The sequence below is a fragment of the Melospiza melodia genome, chromosome 7 (genome assembly GCF_035770615.1).
Source record: "Melospiza melodia melodia isolate bMelMel2 chromosome 7, bMelMel2.pri, whole genome shotgun sequence".
Taxonomy (NCBI): Eukaryota; Metazoa; Chordata; class Aves; order Passeriformes; family Passerellidae; genus Melospiza; species Melospiza melodia.
Window position 1 is genome coordinate 5,975,524 of NC_086200.1, and position 17,689 is coordinate 5,993,212.

Below are 17,689 nucleotides of genomic sequence, written 5' to 3' on the forward strand. Positions count from 1 at the left end.
GTCACTGTGCTTCCTCGACACCCTCAGGAGTTTTGGGAATTTGTTAGGAGGAAAGCAGTTGAAGAAAAGAACTGGGACATCATAGAAAGGTTAGGTGCTCCAAGAGTACCTCAGGAGAACAGTGCCATTGCAAATGTTGCTTGTGATAACCCTATGGCTTTTCCAGTTTTCAAAGCAGTTCCTGGAACAGGACAGAACGACAGTCGTCATGTCTTTGCCTGGAGGGTTGTGCAAGACCTCCAATCAAAAGTAGCTCAATATGGTATTAATTCCTCAGAGGTAATGCAATTAATACGTGTGATTAATGCAGATTTGCTTGCACCTTATGACATCACTCATCTTGCTACAATTCTATTCCAGCCAGTACAATTTGGTGTATTTCAAGAAACTTGGAGGCGAGTGGCTGAGCGCACTGCTTTAACAAATATGCAGTTGCCTCAACACGACCCTCGTCATGCTGTGGGTGTTGATGCCCTAATGGGCTCTGGGCCTTTTGCTAATCCAGATTTACAGGCAAGGTGGGATCCTTCGATTTTGGCACAAGCTCAGCAAATTGGCATGAGTGCCTTAACTAAAACAATGGAAATGGCAGCTCCAAAACAGAAATATGTTACTATACAACAAGGAACAAGAGAACCATTTTTGCAGTTTGCAGAAAAACTTGCTGCTGCTATTGAGAAACAAGTAGATGATGAAACTTTGCGAGACAAATTGTGTGTACAATTGGCTAAAGAGAATGCAAACCCAGATTGCAGAAAGATTATTGATACTTTGCCTGGGGAACCCACCTTGTCTGAGATGGTTACTGCTTGCTCGAAAGTTGGTTCAATCGAGCATAAAATGGCAGCTCTTGCTGCAGTGTTAAGACCTTCAGCAAAGTGTTATAATTGTGGACAACAAGGGCACGTAAAGTTACAGTGCTAGAAGAAGTTGAATTAGCCCTAGCACACAAATTTGTTAACAGGATAGATCCCTCTGTTGGTGTTCAATTGTTTATTTTGAAAGACCATGAAATACCATGTGGAATACTGTGTCAATGGAATGATAATTGGGAAGATCAATTGCATATTTTGGAATGGATATTTTTATCTTTCAGATCTCGGAAAACAGCTCCAGGACTTTATGAGCTCTTTGCAGATATTATCATCAAGGGTCGCAGGTGTTGTCATGAGATTTTGGGACAGGACCCTGTGACCATTGTGATACCTGTACAACAGTGGTATTTTGAATGGTGCTTTCAAAATAATCATGAATTGCAATCTGCCTTATCTTGTTTTACAGGCCAAATCTCATATCACTTGCCTTCTCATCCTGTTCTAACACTGACTAAAGAGATTCCTTTTGAAGGCAAGCAAATTTGTTCTCCTGTTCCAGTGGAAGGTATAACGGTTTTTACAGATGGGTCCGGGAAAACCGGAAAAGCAGCTGTGGCTTGGAGAAAGGATGATCACTGGGAATATCAGACAGTGATTCAGCAGGGATCTCCTCAACTGGTTGAACTTTCTGCTGTTCTTTTGGCTTTTACTTTGTTTCCTGGTTCTGTAAACATAGTTACTGATTCAGTTTATGTTGCAAATTTGGTTAAGCATTTAGATCAAGCAGTGTTGTATAATATTCAAGAGAAACCATTGTTTACTATATTAGTGAAGTTGTGGACTGTTATTGGTGCTCGAAAACATTCTTACTTTATCATGCACATTCGCAGCCATACATCATTACCGGGATTTTTTGCTGAAGGCAATGCCTATGTAGACTCTTTAGTAGCTGCTGCGGCAATCAAAACTGTACCCAATGTGTTGCAGCAGGCAATTTTATCCCATCAATTTTTTCATCAGAGTGCTCAAGCTTTACAGCAGCAATTCAAATTGTCTACTGCCGAAGCAAAATCTATTCTTTCCTCTTGTCCCGACTGTCACATGACTCATGTCACTCAGTATTATGGTACCAACCCTAGAGGTCTTTCTGCATTAGAAGAATGGCAAACTGATGTTACAAAAATGCCAGAATTTGGTCGCTTTAAGTATGTTCATGTTACAGTTGATACTTTTTCTCATGCAATGGTTGCTTCAACATTCACAGGAGAGAAAACTCGAGATGCTATTCGTCATTTTTATCATGCCTTTTCTATTCTAGGTGTTCCATGTCATGTAAAAACAGATAACGGCCCAGCATATGCTTCGCAGAACATGCAGGCATTCTTTCGTGCTTGGGGCATTGAGCATTCAACAGGTATTCCACATGTTCCCACGGGCCAAGCAATTATTGAAAGAGCTCACGGACTTCTTAAACGTCAGGTTCAAAAACAAAAAGGGGGAATGCAACAGGAGTCACCTCAAGTGATATTAGATAAAGCTGTTTATGTGTTAAACTTCTTGCGTCCCCTACCTGACTCACAGTTATCTCCAATCTTTTGCCATTTTTCTTCTTTGAATTCTAAGCAACCAAATTTCCATAGAAATGTCAAGGTATGGGTCAAGGATTTGATTACTGGTATATGGTCTGGTCCAGTGGAACTGGTAACCTGGGGAAGGGGTTATGCTTGTGTTTTGACAGATAATGGTCCTCGATGGGTTCCTGCTTGCTGTGTTAAACCTTACCTAGAGCGTGCGGGAAAGGACAGGATCAATGGCTCCGCAGCTGAAGCAGAACGTGCGGATGACACTGGCTAAGACCATACATCAGTACTTAAAGATGGATGAAGGAAGAATGGGAATTTTGTTGATGGTTGTGATTGTGATTTTGTGTGTCCCCTCTCTGCTTGGGTTTTTCCAAAGGGCCCTGCAAAAATCCATAGCAGCTGTATTTACAGGTCAAAAACAAAAAGGGGGAATTGTGGAAGGGGCTAGCAGCGGGCCTGTTAGCTAAAGGAGCGAGAAGTAAGAAGAAGAAGAAGCTGATAAGGAGCTTTCTCCAAGGCCGTAACCAAGGAGATCGAGAGAAGGAAGATAAGAACATTCTTCAGCTGGATGAAGCATTTTTAGAAAGTTAGGTGGAGTCAGAGTAACTTTTCACCAATGGCATGGTATTGAATTATTGTGGCCAATAGCTAAGGTAGAGGAAGGGTAAACAACTGAAAAGTGTATAAAAGATCAGCCATTTTCATTAATAAACTGTTGCCAAGTGTTACTAACTGAGACTGCTTGTGGTCTCTGCTTTATGTCGTGACCGCCTCGACTGCGACACCAGCCCAGGGGTATACCATCCTAAATCAAGACCCTTCCTCCTCAACACCTGAAAAAATGGCAGTGCCTTTTGCCTCACCCTCCAGCAACAATATAACCCCATGGTCACAGATACTAAACCCAACTGTCACACTATTTCTAATCCAAATGTTTCTCCTCCAAGTTATTCTTCCTCCTTAAAAAACAGTTTGGATTCCCCAGAGCCACCTTGCCCCTCAACCCCAGAAGATCCCCAGGAAAGGATCCAGAAAGAAGCAGTAAAGGAAGGAGACTGGCAAATAGTCTCGAAACTCTCGTTGCCCCGGTATGTTATGAAAGAAGGGGGCAGAATCCCAGGTATCAGCCATTGGTTTACAGGGAAATCAAGGATCTGTGTAGGGCAAATAAAGACCATAGGAAGGACTTACCTTGTTTTAATGGACTAATGAGGGCCATGTTTACAGCACATGTCTCAACATCATATGATTTAAAATATATTATGACCATGTTGTTGTCACCTACAGAATACACCCTTTGGGAAGGGGGATGGAAGTGTTTACTAAATCAATTAATAGCAGACTATGCTAATAATGAGGCAAGGGCAGAATTGACAAACAATCATCCAGCTGGAGAAGGACAACACAGCCTACCAGATGATCAAGCAGCAGGTGTCCTGAGAGAAGTATTGGATGATATCAAAGAGATGGCTTTGCAAGCTTTAATCCAGGTATCAGATGGTAGCACCCCCAATGTGGACTGCCTTGGGTGGCTGCAGCTAAAGCTTTAGGACAATCAGACCATCCTGGGTGCCTGTTAAGTAAGCAAATCAATGCTACCTCCCTCACACTGAGTGGCCTGCTCTCAGACATAGAGTCCATCAGACATGCCACCTTGCAGAACAGCGATAGAGTTTTTACTTTGGGCACAGGGGCATGGCTGTGTAGACTCTGAAGGCATGTGTTGCATGAACCTCTCCATCCAGAGCGAGTCAATCCACAGGAGCATTCAGGTACTGAAGGAAGGATTGAAGAAGCTTCAAGTGGAAAAAAAATATTGGTTCAATAAACTCTTCCAATCCTGAGGACTAAAGGGTTGGATGATGTCTAGCTAAAACAGGACTATTAATTCTCTTAGTGGTTGTTGTTGTGTTGTTAATTGTCCCATGTTTGTTTGGATGCTTTTAGAAAGTCTTACAAAATTCTTTCAGTTCCATCTTTGTTGTACAAGAGAAAAGGGGGAAGATACCCAACCCTGGATCCTCATGGACTCCTTGGAGGAGAGAACTGGAGGACAGGATGGCACAAAAACCTCTCAGACACTCAATTTTGGAAGGAAATTCCTTAAAAGTCCCTAAAAGTATCCTTAAATCCATAAAGTACCTTAAAAACCTTGAGTATCTCAAAGTGCTAATGAGCCCTACTGAGTGTCAGTGCAAAGCTCTCAAGGGACTTGTTAAACCAGATAATTGGGGCCATGATTGTAAAACCTCTCACACAGTGTGTATCAAAAGGGAAACACCAAGTACCTTAAAATAACTGAAGTACCTTGAAGTATTAATGCATCCCACTGAGTGTTGTTACTGACAAAGCCTCTCCAGGGACTAAGTACAGCAGATAATTGGAGGCCAGGATAGCAGAGACATCTCAGAGACTCAAGGCAAAAGCCAAACCCAAAGTCCTTTCAAAATCCTGCAGTCCCTGGGAACATTCAGGAGCCCCCAGGGCCATTGCTGAGCAAGGCTCCCCAGGGACTCCTTCCAGCAGATCCTTGAGGTCACTGGGATGTGGGCTAGGGGTGGATGCTGAGGGCAGGACAAGGGGCTGACAGTGCCCAGCCTGGCTGGGGCTGTGCCAGGAGGCCCCAGGGCCTCAGGACAAGGGGTCTCTTCCCAGGCCTTGGTGGCACAGACACTGCTGTGCCCCAAGGCACCAAGACTTGGCTTCTCTTCGTCCCCACCTGTCATCACTGCCTCCAGTTCTCTGCTCTGCCTGGGGCCTGGGGACACTTTCTCAGTCGTGTTTCTCAGTGGGACCCATTGAAAGTCCAAGAAATTTTGGAGTTGGATTCTGACTTGGAGTTCTGGAGAGGTTTCTTCAGCTCCCTCTCAGGGACTGATGGTCAGAGCCTGAGCACAAAGCCCCAGAGGCTCATTAAAGGCCGTTGTGCTGTGTCTGTGCTGCTGAGCTGGGCTGGGCTCCTGGCACAGAGGCAGCTCCTGGTAACCAAGAAGAGCTTCAAAAGCACATTTCTCTTGATGAGCAGCTCTTCTGCCAGACCAGCAGGGCTGGGACACTGCCTGCAGCCATTCTGGGCACAGCACAGAGGCACAGAGAGCTTCAATCAGTCAGGGCTGGGAAGGTGCTGAGAAGTGCCTGGGGCAGAATCACTGCCAGCCCTTGGCACAGGAACCTCTGGCTGCAGCACAATGCAGCTGCAGCACCTGCAGTGAACTCCTAAAGCTGGAATATCCTACTGCCTACAGACTCTGTGAGTACAACTCTGGGTATTTCTGGTGCAGGGGAGGTGAAATGCTCGTGAAGGTCTAAAATTCTGAGGGGTTATGATCAGTCATACAATATTTCCAAGATAAAGATTTTGGCAAAAAAAAGGACATTTCCTAATACTTTGTCCTCAGTTTCCTACGCGTGGAGAATGGCAGGGAGGAGAGATAAATATTAAAGGTTGATTATGAATTTTGACAAATTCCTGAGACATCTGAACTGTTACTTTAAGTGATCAATAAGTTCACAGAGTTTTGTGGTCTGTGAGTGCTGGCAAGGAGTGATCAGGCACAGGGAAACACCTGCAGGAGGGAAATCTCCAGGAAGCAGAGAGAAGATCAGGCAAGGAGACAAAACAACACCCAGCAATGCTGTGGCAGGGAGAGTTTAGAGATGCCCACAGGATCCCCTCCAGTGCAGCCCCTCCCTCTGAACAAGCCCCCTCCCTCCTGTGCCCCCAGCCAAGCCTCTGTCCTCAGGGCTGGGGCTCCAAGGCGTGCAGCCCTTCCTGTGCAGGCAGAGCTGCAGCAGAGCCGTGGAGCAGCTCTGCAGCCCCGGGCCCAGTTCCCTCTGCAGAGCACAGGGCTGGGAGCAGCTGACTGGCCCTGGGGGCTCTGGCAGGGGGCACAGCTGGCTCAGGGTGACACTGTCCCCACTGCCCGGCTCTGGGCAATGCTGTCAGTGCAGCCAGGGAAGGAGCTGCATCTCCCTTCATCCAATGTCAGCATAAGGACACTTGGGAGTGTCCCTGAGATTTCAGTCCAAGCTGGGAGCTTCAATCCAGGGTGCAAATCTGTCCTAGAGCATCTCTGAGTTATAAGATTTAAGAGGAGATGCAGAGGTGTTCTGACACTGAAAATGCTTCTGGGTTGGAAAATGAGCAATATGAGGTTTTGGCTTCAAATGTGGAGCTGGGCTGTGGTGGATCCATCTGCTCTCACCAGGACCTGGTGACATTATAGGGGAATCATTGGAATGTGGCCCCCCTCCACCTGAGAAAGGTTAAAGCGCAGAGAAACTCTGAACAGGTCAGAATGTGAGACCATCTACCCGCACTTTACATTCATCACTTTGCCTCACAGAATGCACTCTGTTTCCCTGGGGGCAGCGGAAATTCTGAGGCTTTCTGATATCCAAGAACAGCAGCAGAGAAAGGGAGAAGCTTTTTAAAAGAACCCCAGAACACCAAAGAAAAACAAAAAAGAGTGTGTGTGTCTATTCCAGAGGAGGGTATATGGGAAATGGCTTTTATTTTGGTGACAGGTACCTCCTCTAAATCTTTGCTGTCCTTTCTTCATGAACAGGTCCCCATGGCCAGCGGCAGCAAATGTCCAACAGCAGCTCCATCAGCCACTTCCTCCTGCTGGCATTGGCAGACACGTGGCAGCTGCAGCTCCTGCACTTCTGCCTCTTGCTGGGCATCTCCCTGGCTGCCCTCCTGGGCAACGGCCTCATCATCAGCGCCGTAGCCTGTGACCACCACCTGCACACGCCCATGTTCTTCTTCCTGCTCAACCTGGCCCTCAGCGACCTGGGCTCCATCTGCACAACTGTCCCCAAAGCCATGCACAATTCCCTCTGGGACACCAGGGACATCTCCTACACAGGATGTGCTGCCCAAGTCTTTCTGATTTTTTTTTTTCTTGCAACAGAGATTTGTCTCCTGACCATCATGTGCTACGACCGCTACGTGTCCATCTGCAAACCCCTGCACTACGGGACCCTCCTGGGCAGCAGAGCTTGTGCCCACATGGCAGCAGCTGCCTGGGCCAGTGCCTTTCTCAATGCTTTGCTGCACACAGCCAATACATTTTCCCTGCCCCTGTGCCATGGCAATGTCCTGGGCCAGTTCTTCTGTGAAATCCCTCAGATCCTCAAACTCTCCTGCTCCAAATCCTACCTTAGGGAATTTGGGCTGCTTGCTGTTAGTGCCTGTTTATCATTTGGTTGTTTTGTGTTCATTGTTTTCTCCTATATGCAGATCTTCAGGGCTGTGCTGAGGATCCCCTCTGAGCAGGGACGGCACAAAGCCTTTTCCACCTGCCTCCCTCACCTGGCCGTGGTCTCTCTTTTCTATAGCACTGGCACGTTTGCCTACCTGAAGCCCCCCTCCATCTCCTCCCCATCCCTGGATCTGGCCCTGTCAGTTCTGTACTCAGTGGTGCCTCCAGCCCTGAACCCCCTCATCTACAGCCTGAGGAACCAGGAGCTCAAGGCTGCAGTTTGGAGACTGAGGACTGGATGGTTTCTAGAACATTAAACCTCTGGCCAGTATTTGCAAATCACTTGTAATAAAAGTAACCTTTAATACTTCTTGTTATTTTCATTTTGGAGGTTCTTTGTCCTTGTTTAAAATTTTAAATATTTTCTACAAAGTGATGTCATTGTTTGTGCCAACTTGGTGTTGCCAGTGCTGCTGCCGTGGCCCTGCCCCACTGCCCTGGTGGCCCTGGTGTTACTGTAGGGCCTGAGTGCTCTCGGGGCCGGGCACAGCCCTGGGGGTGGCAGTGCCGGGGCTGCAGCAGGGACAGGCCATGGGCACTGCTGGGGCAGCAGTGACCCCTCAGCCCAGGCCCTGGGGGCTCCAGGCTCCTTGCCCAGGCTCTCTCAAGAACACGCCCAGGCCAATGCTCAGCACAGAAAAGTCCTGTGAGCAGCCCCAGGCTGGCTGTGGGCAGGCTGGGGGCAAACAGCATGGCTGGGGCTCTGCAAGGGCCCTGGGGCAGATGGGAAGGAGCAGCAGAGCAGGGGCTGATCTATCCCCAGTGCGCTGCACAGCCCAGGGCAGCATCCCAGGGCATCCTCATGGAGCTGCCAACAACATCCCCCCTCTGCAGACCTGGCCTCTCCCCCAGCTCACACAGGTGCCCCATCCTTGCAGGCACAGACACGGCAACACTGGCTGAGGAGCCCCTGTTTGCATTGCACACAGCAGGGGGAGCACACCCATGCTGTTGGTGTGGGGACATGAACCTGAGGCAGCACAAATGCCATCACAGCCCCTGGGGCCAGCAAGGGCTGTGGGGTCACCAGGGAAACCACTCAGGTTTGTTGTGGCATCTGCAGTCAGCCAGAAAGTTTGTTCCCATCAGCTGGGAGTTTCCTGTCCCACTGCAGACGCTGTTGCTCAGAGCCAGGGCTGCCTGGCAGCCACCCCCAAACTGCCCTGAGCATTTCCTTGGCTTCACTTTCCTTTACTTTCTTTACTCTTTGCTTTCTTTACTCTTCCTGCTACAAATTTCTTTGCTTTCTTTACGCTTCCTACTACACATTTCTTCTTATTTCCCACCCCTCTTCCCTGCCCTGCAAACAGCCCATCCCTGTTTGCCCTTTCCTCTCTGGCCCCACTCCCATTGCAGTTCCTAACTTGGCACCATGGGAACGTCCCTTGGGCAGCAGGATCATCCTACAAGTGCTGCAGGAATTTTCTGCAGGCTCCTGCAGTGCCTGGTGCTGCTCCCTTGCCAGAGGCACCCCAGGCCAGGGGGGCACATCTGGGCTGCTGTGTCTGGCTCTGGGGCTCCCGGTTCTGGGCAGTGAGGAGGGGCTGCAGAGGCTCTGCTGGACTGACAGGATGGGCTTTGGGGCTGGCAGGAGAAGCTGAGGGACCTGGGCTGCTAGAGCTTCTGAAGAGGAGGCCCAGGGCTCCTCCTGCAACTGCTCCAAGGGTGGTTCCAGAGAGTCACAGAATCAGCGATGTTGGATAAGACCTTGGAGATCATCAAGTCCAACCTGTGCCCTGACACTGCCTTGTCTCCCCTGAGCCTCCTTTTACCCAGGATAAACAACTGCAGGTCCCTCAGCTGCTCTTCACAGGAGTTGGTAGTTTGTGTTCCAGACGCCTTCCCAGCCCTGTTGCCCTTCTCTGGACACGCTCCAGCCCCAGCCCTGTTGCCCTTCTCTGGACACGCTCCAGCCCCTCCATGTCCTTCCTAAATTGGGGGGCCCACGACTGAACACAGCACTCAGGGTGCTGCCCAAGCAGTGCTGAGCACAGGGGAAGAATCACTGCCCTGCTCCTGCTGGCCACACCATTCCTGATCCAGCCCAGGAGCCATTGGCCTTCTTGGCCACCTGGGCACTCTGCTGGCTCATGTCCAGCCTGCTGTCCATCAGTCCCTGCAGGTCCCTTTCTGCCTGGCTGCTCTCCAGCCACTCTGTCCCCAGCCTGTAGCACTGCAGGGGTTGTTGTGGCCAACATGCAGGGCCCAGCACTTGGACTTGTTAAACCTCAGCTTGTTGGATTTGGTCCCTGGATCCAGCTTGTCCAGGGCCCTGTGCAGAGCCCTCCTACCCTCCAGCAGATCCACACTCACACCCAGCTTGGTGTCATCTGCAAATTTGCTGATGCTGGACTCAGTCCCCTCATGCAGATCATCAGTGCAGACATTGAAATCCACGCTGGCTGGCTCTGATCCCTTGGCCATCCTGTGGGTGCCCTGTGATGGCACTCAAGGTGATCTGTTCCATAACCTTGCTGGGCACCCAGGTCAGGCTGATAGGCCTGGAGTTCCCCAGATCCTCCTTCCAGCCCTTCTTGGGGATGGGCTCACACTGGCACCTCCAGTGCTCTGGGCCCTCCCTGCTGAGCCAGCACTGATGGTGAATGATGGAGAGCAGCTTGGGGAGCTCATCCACAGCTCCCTCATCCCCCTGGGATGGATCCCATCTGATCCCACACACCTGTGAGCATCTGAGGGGCTCAGCAGGTCACCAACTGCTCCCCCCTGGATTACGGGGGTCTGTTCTCTTCCCTGTGCCCATCTACCAGCTCAGCAGAGCACTTGTCCTGAGGACAGCCTGCCCTAATATCGAAAATTGAGAGAAACGAAATGTTAAGTAGCTCTGCCTTCTCCTTATCTTTAGTTTCTATATTCCCCACTGCATCCAATAAAGAGTAGAGGTTCTCCTAATCCCATGTTTTGCTATTAATTTAATTGTGGAAACTTTGTCTATTTTTTTTTTACAGAAGTGGTCAGGTTAAACTCTAATTGAGCTTTCACCTCTTGACTTTTTTTCTGCATGACTTCACAACATCCTTAAACATTTCCTAAGCTGCTTGACCTTCTGTCCAAAGTTGATGCACCTCTTGTTACCCTTGAGTTCCCACAAAAGCTCCATGGGCAGCCAGGCCAGTCATTTTCCGCACTAGCTCATCTTTTGCCACATTGAGACAGGCTGCTCCTTCCCCTTAAGATTACTTCTGTGAAACATGTCCATCCTTCCTGGACCCCTTTGTTTTTAAGGGATGTTTTTCTTCAAAAAATCAGGACCTGATTTGGTACTCCCAAAATCAGCATCCTAAACAGGTTAAAGTCTGCCCTTCCTAATTCCAGTGTAGAAGTTTTGTTTCTGCCCCTCCTTCTTTCCCAGAACATTGAAAACTTATTTATTTCATGGTCACTGTGCCCCAGGCAACCTCTGAGCCCAACATCTGCCACCAGCCCTTCTGTGTTTGTGAACAGCAGCAGACAGAACTTTCCTTGGCAGTGGGAGTGTTACCAAAAATTTGGTAAAATAGAAAACTCCTTAACCCCAATGCAGCATTAAAAAGCAGCATTATTTATTCAGGGGGATGCACGGGGGACAGCTCCTCCCTAAGCCCTGCAGGCTGAGTGAAGGAAAGTTTCTGTTTATATTCTGTATATTGCACACATATTCATTGATTTTCCCAGACTAAACATAAATATGATAATGGTTTCCCCAAAATCATTCACATATTTCCCCTCCCCTTCACCCATGTGTTGTTCTGTCTTGGGGTCTCTCTGGTGGTCCCTGGTGGTTGTGGATCTCAATGTTGCAGTGGGTCTGGCTGAGCTGGCAGGACACTGAGGCTGCTGAACTTCCAGTTCCCCTTCTCACACAATGGGCATTGTGTGGTTTCCACAGGCCTGGGGTTTTGGAGAACAAGCTCCAGGTGTGAGCTCACCTGGTGGAGACAATTTATCATCTGGTAACATGAGGTGACAGAGTGGGCTATGATATCACAGAGTGGGTTATGTGAGGTGTTTGAGCAGCTATGACATCATATACTGCCCCTGTGATATCACAGAGCCATCTGTGACATCAGAGGGCAGAGGTCTGACATCACAGAGCAGACTGTGACATCACAGAGTTGGCTGTGACCATCTGTGACCAACCATCAGAGATCAGCTGTGTGACATTGGAGAATGGGCTGTGACATCACAGAGCAGGCTGTGACATCAGAGACCAGCTGTGTGACATCACAGAGGGGCTGTGTGACATCCCAGCAGGGCTGTGTCAGGTCGCTGGGTTGGTCACTCCGCCCCAGCTCCCCCTCACAGTTTCTCCCAACAAGTCCAATGCTGTCCATGCCCAGCTGGGTCCCTGTCCCCCGGGATCCCCCCGGCCCACCTGGAGCCACAGCCTTGTTTTGCAGAGAAAAGATGAAACCTCCCAACTTCGTAAAAGTTGTAAAGTTCGGTATGCTTTATTACGACACGCGCCGGACGCAAGCCTCCCCAATAGGCAAGCGTACCTCTGAAGACCTCGGGTCTTCTTTTATCCCCCTCCCAAATGCATATGCATACAGTTTCACAATAAGTTCATACATATTCATTCCGCGTGACATTTAGCACTAGTTCTTCTTTATCAGAGGAATTCCTAGGTCTGGGGCAGATCGACCTTGCGGTAATTTCTGTTTTCCTTTCTCTGTCTCCTTGCTGTCTCTGGAATGCGGCCTTTCCTTCAGCTTTGGCCCCACAGACCTCTCACCTCTTCCCGGCACTTCACCTAATTCAGAATGGATCCCCAATTCGTCTCAGCCTCCACCAAAGGATGTTCCACAGGATCCACCCCAGAGCCTGACATGGGGACAAGGGGCCAGGGCTGTGTGACCAGGACATCAAGGACATGGATTATCCAGGTCACTGTGGCCTGGGTTGGGTTCCCCAGGGCAGGAAAGATGTCTGGCAGCTGGAACAGGGTCTGGGAAGGGCCTCCAAGGTGGGGCTGGAGCCCTTGGGCTGTGAGCAGAGGCTGAGGGAGCTGGGCTGGTCCAGCCCAGAGCAGGGAAGGCTGAGGGGCTCCTCATCCCAGCCTGGCAGTGCCAGTGAGGAGGGGATGGAGAACACAGAGCCAGGCTCTTGACAGGGGGCTGGGGGGAAAAGAAAAAGCCAATGGGAAGAAGGGGAAAGAGAGGAGATCAGCCAGGACAGGAGGAGATGAAATTAGTCAGGCTGGTTTCAGCATTTCCTCAACACCAAAAGCAGCCTGACTTCCCTTCTCCATCCACCACTGACAGCTTTGCAAATCAGGAATTGTTTGAGCTGCTTTGCACCCAATCTAGGTGAGCATCCTGATACAAGAACTTAATTCTGTTTACATCAATCATAGAACCATGTTTGTCTAAATAATTCTGGTACGGAAATCACTTGTGGATGGTGGACTCATCAGATACTGCTGGGGTGTTGTACATAGCTCAGGGAAGAGTGTGATTGATATTAAATTGTGTCCTGTTCCACTATGGTCTGTAGGCCATGAAGAAAAACTTTCTGTGCCTCTGAGTCTCACCAGTTCCTGACCCCCAAAAGGACACAGACATGATGAGTTGTGATTCCCACTCCAGTGGTGGCACCTGGACCTCCCCCTGTAGCTAGAGCAGAGCTCCCTTGTACCACAAAGTCCCTGACAAAGGAGGGATGAAGGAAACAGGACAGGCTGTGGGGATCAGGGGCAGGGCAGAGCCCAGCAGAGGAATGACTTTTGCATTTGATGGAGCTGTGCCTTCCCTTGGCTTTGTTGGCTGAGAAGAAATGAACATCCCTCTGTGTCTTGGGCAGCTCCTTCTCCAAGGAAAGCAGGTGGGAGCTGGAGCCAAGGAGCTGAAAGCTGCAGGTGCTGCCTGGGCTGGAGGGAGCTCAGATTTGCACAAGGCTGCTCTGAGTGCCAGGGCTTGGATGGGGGAAATGGTGGGGTGGGGATAGGGACAGAGTCTGATTGATTGTCAGCCATGAAAGGTCTTGATTTTTATATCTTCAAACTGCATGAGGAGGTACTTGGTTTCAATGTCAAGTGGAGATTGCTATTAACACAAAAAAAAAAAAAAATAAACAGGTCCAAAAAAATGTTTTCTCACAGTATTTTTAAATAGAACATATTCAGTTGAATGCACTTCTGAAATCTCTCTTTTTAACCACACAAGATTTGGAAACCGAAATCAAATTATTCCCAGAGGCTTTGGTTGTTAAGGTGTTCTGAATTTTAATGAGCCCTGAGACACTGAATTCCTGCACTGAAGAGCTGCAGGCTGAACAAGCCTCTGGAGCAGGAAAATTCAGCAGCAGCCTCCAAGGTGCTGAGGATGTCAGCAGCCCCCACTGAGGCCATCCCTGCCCAGAGACCGTGGGGGAATGGGCAGACAAGGAGAGCGTCCCTGGGGCTGGGGCAGCACAACTCAGAGGCACCAGCGGCTCCAGCTGGGAAATGGAGTGTGGAATGTGGCTGGGAAAGCCCTGCCTGGGCTGGGCCAAGCAGGACACACAAGCCCTGCCCCCTAAACGCCAAACAATTCTCTCAAGGAGACATTTGAAAAGAATTACAATTGCTTGGGTACTGTGAGCTGGACTCCCTAGAGATATACGAACTGGGGATTCTCAGGAACTCAAAACAACAAAACAGGCTTTACTGGCAATTTTGGAAAATCAGAGAAGCTTTGACAAAATGTTTTTTATGGCACTGTAGTGCTTTTTGTATGTTAATTATAGATCTTTCTAATCTTGAGATGTCCTAATTAATGTACTGATGAATATGTTGGGTTTTAGTGCTGGGTAATTATTTATGTATTTATCTTATTTTGAGATAGGATTACAAGAAAGGTATAGTGGGCTTAAAATTTTAAAAGGGTATGAAAAAAAATTTATTAAAAGTAAAATTAAATAAAAGGTAGTAAGAATTAAAATAAATTTTTTAGAATAATTTTTGTTTCTTTACATCTTTTTCATTTTACTGAAAATGTAAAGAAAGTAAACTAGAAATTTCTAGTCAGTTCACTATTTCTAGAATCAACTTTTTTAGTTTACTGTGGGGAGAAGTTTTTCTTATAAGGTTAAGGAGATTTTTTTACAAGAGGAAAAAATAGGTTGTTTTTTGTTCTTAGTTTTGTCATGGATAACAGTTGTCTCGGGATCTTTGTTATTGTGATGTTGTTTTTATTGCTACAAGCTTTTTTACAGCTTGTTGATGGGTCATGTCAAATTAAGGGGTATTGTTTTAAAGATGAGTTGTTTAAAGGTAATTTTTTTTATTTTTTATTTTTAAATTATTTTTATCTCTGACAATGGAGATCTTCTCTTGGGGATACTGGATTACCTTTTTTTCCCCCTGTTTTGTAAAATTACAGTTATTTTAACATTTATTTATTTAACATGCAGGTTTTTCTTTGATTAATTTGAAATATTTTGAATAATTTGAATTTTTTATAGTTTTATGTGTTATTAAGAAAAAGAGTTTTTTCTTTATAGTTAATAAGAAGATTTTAGTTTTAAGATAAAGGTATTTTTTCTTCTTTTTTGGGGGAGGGATTTAACTTTTTACTGACTTTTATGTTTTTATGGGTTTTTTTTTTGGTTGGTTTTTTTAATTTTTTTATTTTAGTTGAGGGAGGGTTGAAGTATTGAAAGGATTTACACCTGACCCGCTGATAACTTGTGGGGGAAGTTGTGGTTGAGTTGTATTAGGATTGCTTTTATGACTGGTTTGGGGCTTTTTATTGTGTTTAATATTAGTTATAGGGTTATTTTGTGTGGGTTGTAGGTTCTGGGGGTTTTAGTTTTAATTGTCTTGGGGGAGGGGACTTGATGGTAAGATTTTAATAGCTGTGGCTAGCTTTTTTCTGGTTGGGGTTTTGTAGCCTCTTTTGTTTTCCTTTTTGGTAGCTGTTGGGGTTTGGTTTGGTTAGAATGACACCAATGGCGGGGGGACGGGGCAGCCTGGGGAGGGGGAAGGGGCTCAGCCCACGGCAGGGTTGCTTGGTTTGGTTTGGTTTGGTTGAAATGGGGGCTGGGGCCAGGGCCCGCTGCTTCTTTGTTGACTGGAAAAGAAAGAGGAGGTTCCTGGGTTTTTTCATCTTTACCTATGTGATCACAGAGGCGTGTTCAGTGTCTTTGTGTTTAAACAGATTGTCAGTTACACAAAATTTTTGTATTACTTTTTAAAATTCTTCTCATGTCAAACTACAACAGACATTCAATCAACAAAAAACACATCTCAAAGCATTGACTTGGCCCATTTGACTTCACAAACTCTAAGCCTGTTCAATTTCATGTTATTCAATATCTGCAGAAGCAAAGAAACATAAGAAGACATGGAAAGAGAGAAAGACAAAAAAGATTTAGAGAAGCACACACAGAGCTACCAATTCCTGGATTCCAGCAGTGTTCAGATGGAAATTCCAAGAGGAGGCAGGGTCAAGATGTGTGCTTGCCTTGTGGTGAGCCTCAAATACCCCTTGGTCTTCCTGGGCCCTTCCCCCAGGTGGGCCTTGGGCTCATTTGGTCCCTCAGGAGCTGGGCTGGGGGCTGCAGAGGTGGCTGTGGAGCATTGCCTGTGCTGTGCCAGGGACTGGCAGCCACTGCTGGGCTGGGATAGAGGCTCTGGGGGGATTGGGGCTCCAGGGCAGGGTCTGGACCTGCCTCTTCCTTCCCTCACACATGAAAAGTTTGTATCCAACAATCTCCTCCAGTCTTTCACAACAGGCAATGTTGGAAGTGGAACCCCAGTTCTGGCCATGGGCACCTGGCTGAGAAGGACAGTTCCATAGGTAGGAAAGCACAGAGACCCAGTTTTTGGAAAGCAGCTGAAAGGCTCACTAGGCCAAGGCCAGCCAGACTTGTCAGGAATGGCAGATTTTGTCGGGAAGCAGTCTTTGGATCTAGGGAGTTGTGGAGGTGAAGCACCAATCTCACCCATGGAAACCCGGAGATGCAGCACAATTCTTTCCCGTGGAAAGGAAAACACGGAGCCTTCCCCAGTGTTTTGGGGAAAGATGAGAGGTGACCCTTGCAAAACCACTGCCAGAAAAACTTGTCCTGGCAATATTCCAGGGAACAATCCCTGGATAAAAGGAAGTTTGGAGGTGAAATCTCAATTCAGGCCATGGGTGCCTGGAGAAGAAGGACAGTTCTTTTCCATCAGAAGGAAAGCACAGAGCCCCAGTATTTCAGCAGCAGATGAGAAGCAACCTTCCACATGCCAAGATCAGTTGGACCAGTCAGGCAGTCCATGGGAGGCAAAACCAGCCAGACCTGTTCTGTGTTCCCTTGGCTTTATGGTGCTCCATAGTGTCACAATGGCGCCTTGGTTCCATAAGGCCCCACAGTGTCACAATGGTCCCAATGATTCCATGAGTCCCTGCAGTGTCACAATGGTCTCTGTGGTTCCCTGTCAGGACCCAGGACATCCCTCTGGCTGTCCTGAGCAGCCAAGACCCCTGTCAGGGGTCTCAGAGACCCTGGCACAGAGCCCAAAATGCCCCTGTGGTTTTGATTATGACCATGGAGCAAATTACCAACCTTGTATGAAGATCAGCAAGCCACAACAGTTTAAATAGAATATTAGTGAAGTTTTCACAGGGTGGAAAAGTAGATTTTTGCGTTTTTGGTATGGGGGCAAGATGGAGGGAACTAAGTGTGTCCAGCCTTTCTCCTTCTTCTTGGCCTCCATCTTCTGCTGTGGTGTTGGCACTTACAGATTGGTTTAGAGTAGAAGCTCAATGTCTAACATAGGTGATAGGTTTTGGAAAGTAATTGTGAACATTGTATACATAGTTTTTGTATAAAAACATAACACCGCCCTGTGGGCAGGCAGAATGCTTTGGACTGTCTTTGTGAGCTGACCTCAGCAGGGCACTAGAAAATTTTTAATAGATAAGATAAAATAAACAACCCTGAGACCGAGAAATGAAGAGCCCTGACTCCTTCTTCAAGCACCGGGCTGGGAAAAGAGACTTTCAAACTTTTCTCGGGGTCACTCTGACAAGCTAATGATCCCGACAGTTCCCCAGGCCCT

At 47.8% G+C, this 17,689-nt stretch overlaps 2 protein-coding genes across 2 annotated transcripts; both read left to right on the plus strand.

Moving 5' to 3' along the window:
* Positions 1-6,989: 6,989 nt before the first annotated feature.
* On the plus strand, positions 6,990-7,235 carry LOC134420474 (olfactory receptor 14I1-like; the record flags this gene model as incomplete). The annotated part of the gene is made up of 1 exon (XM_063160641.1): positions 6,990-7,235. A coding segment is annotated over exon 1 (246 nt), but the record flags the coding sequence as incomplete, so codon positions are not given.
* Positions 7,236-7,334: 99 nt separating this feature from the next.
* Positions 7,335-7,853, plus strand: LOC134420473 (olfactory receptor 14J1-like; the record flags this gene model as incomplete). Its single annotated transcript, XM_063160640.1, has 1 exon — positions 7,335-7,853. A coding segment is annotated over exon 1 (519 nt), but the record flags the coding sequence as incomplete, so codon positions are not given.
* Between the last annotated feature and the right edge of the window lie 9,836 nt (positions 7,854-17,689).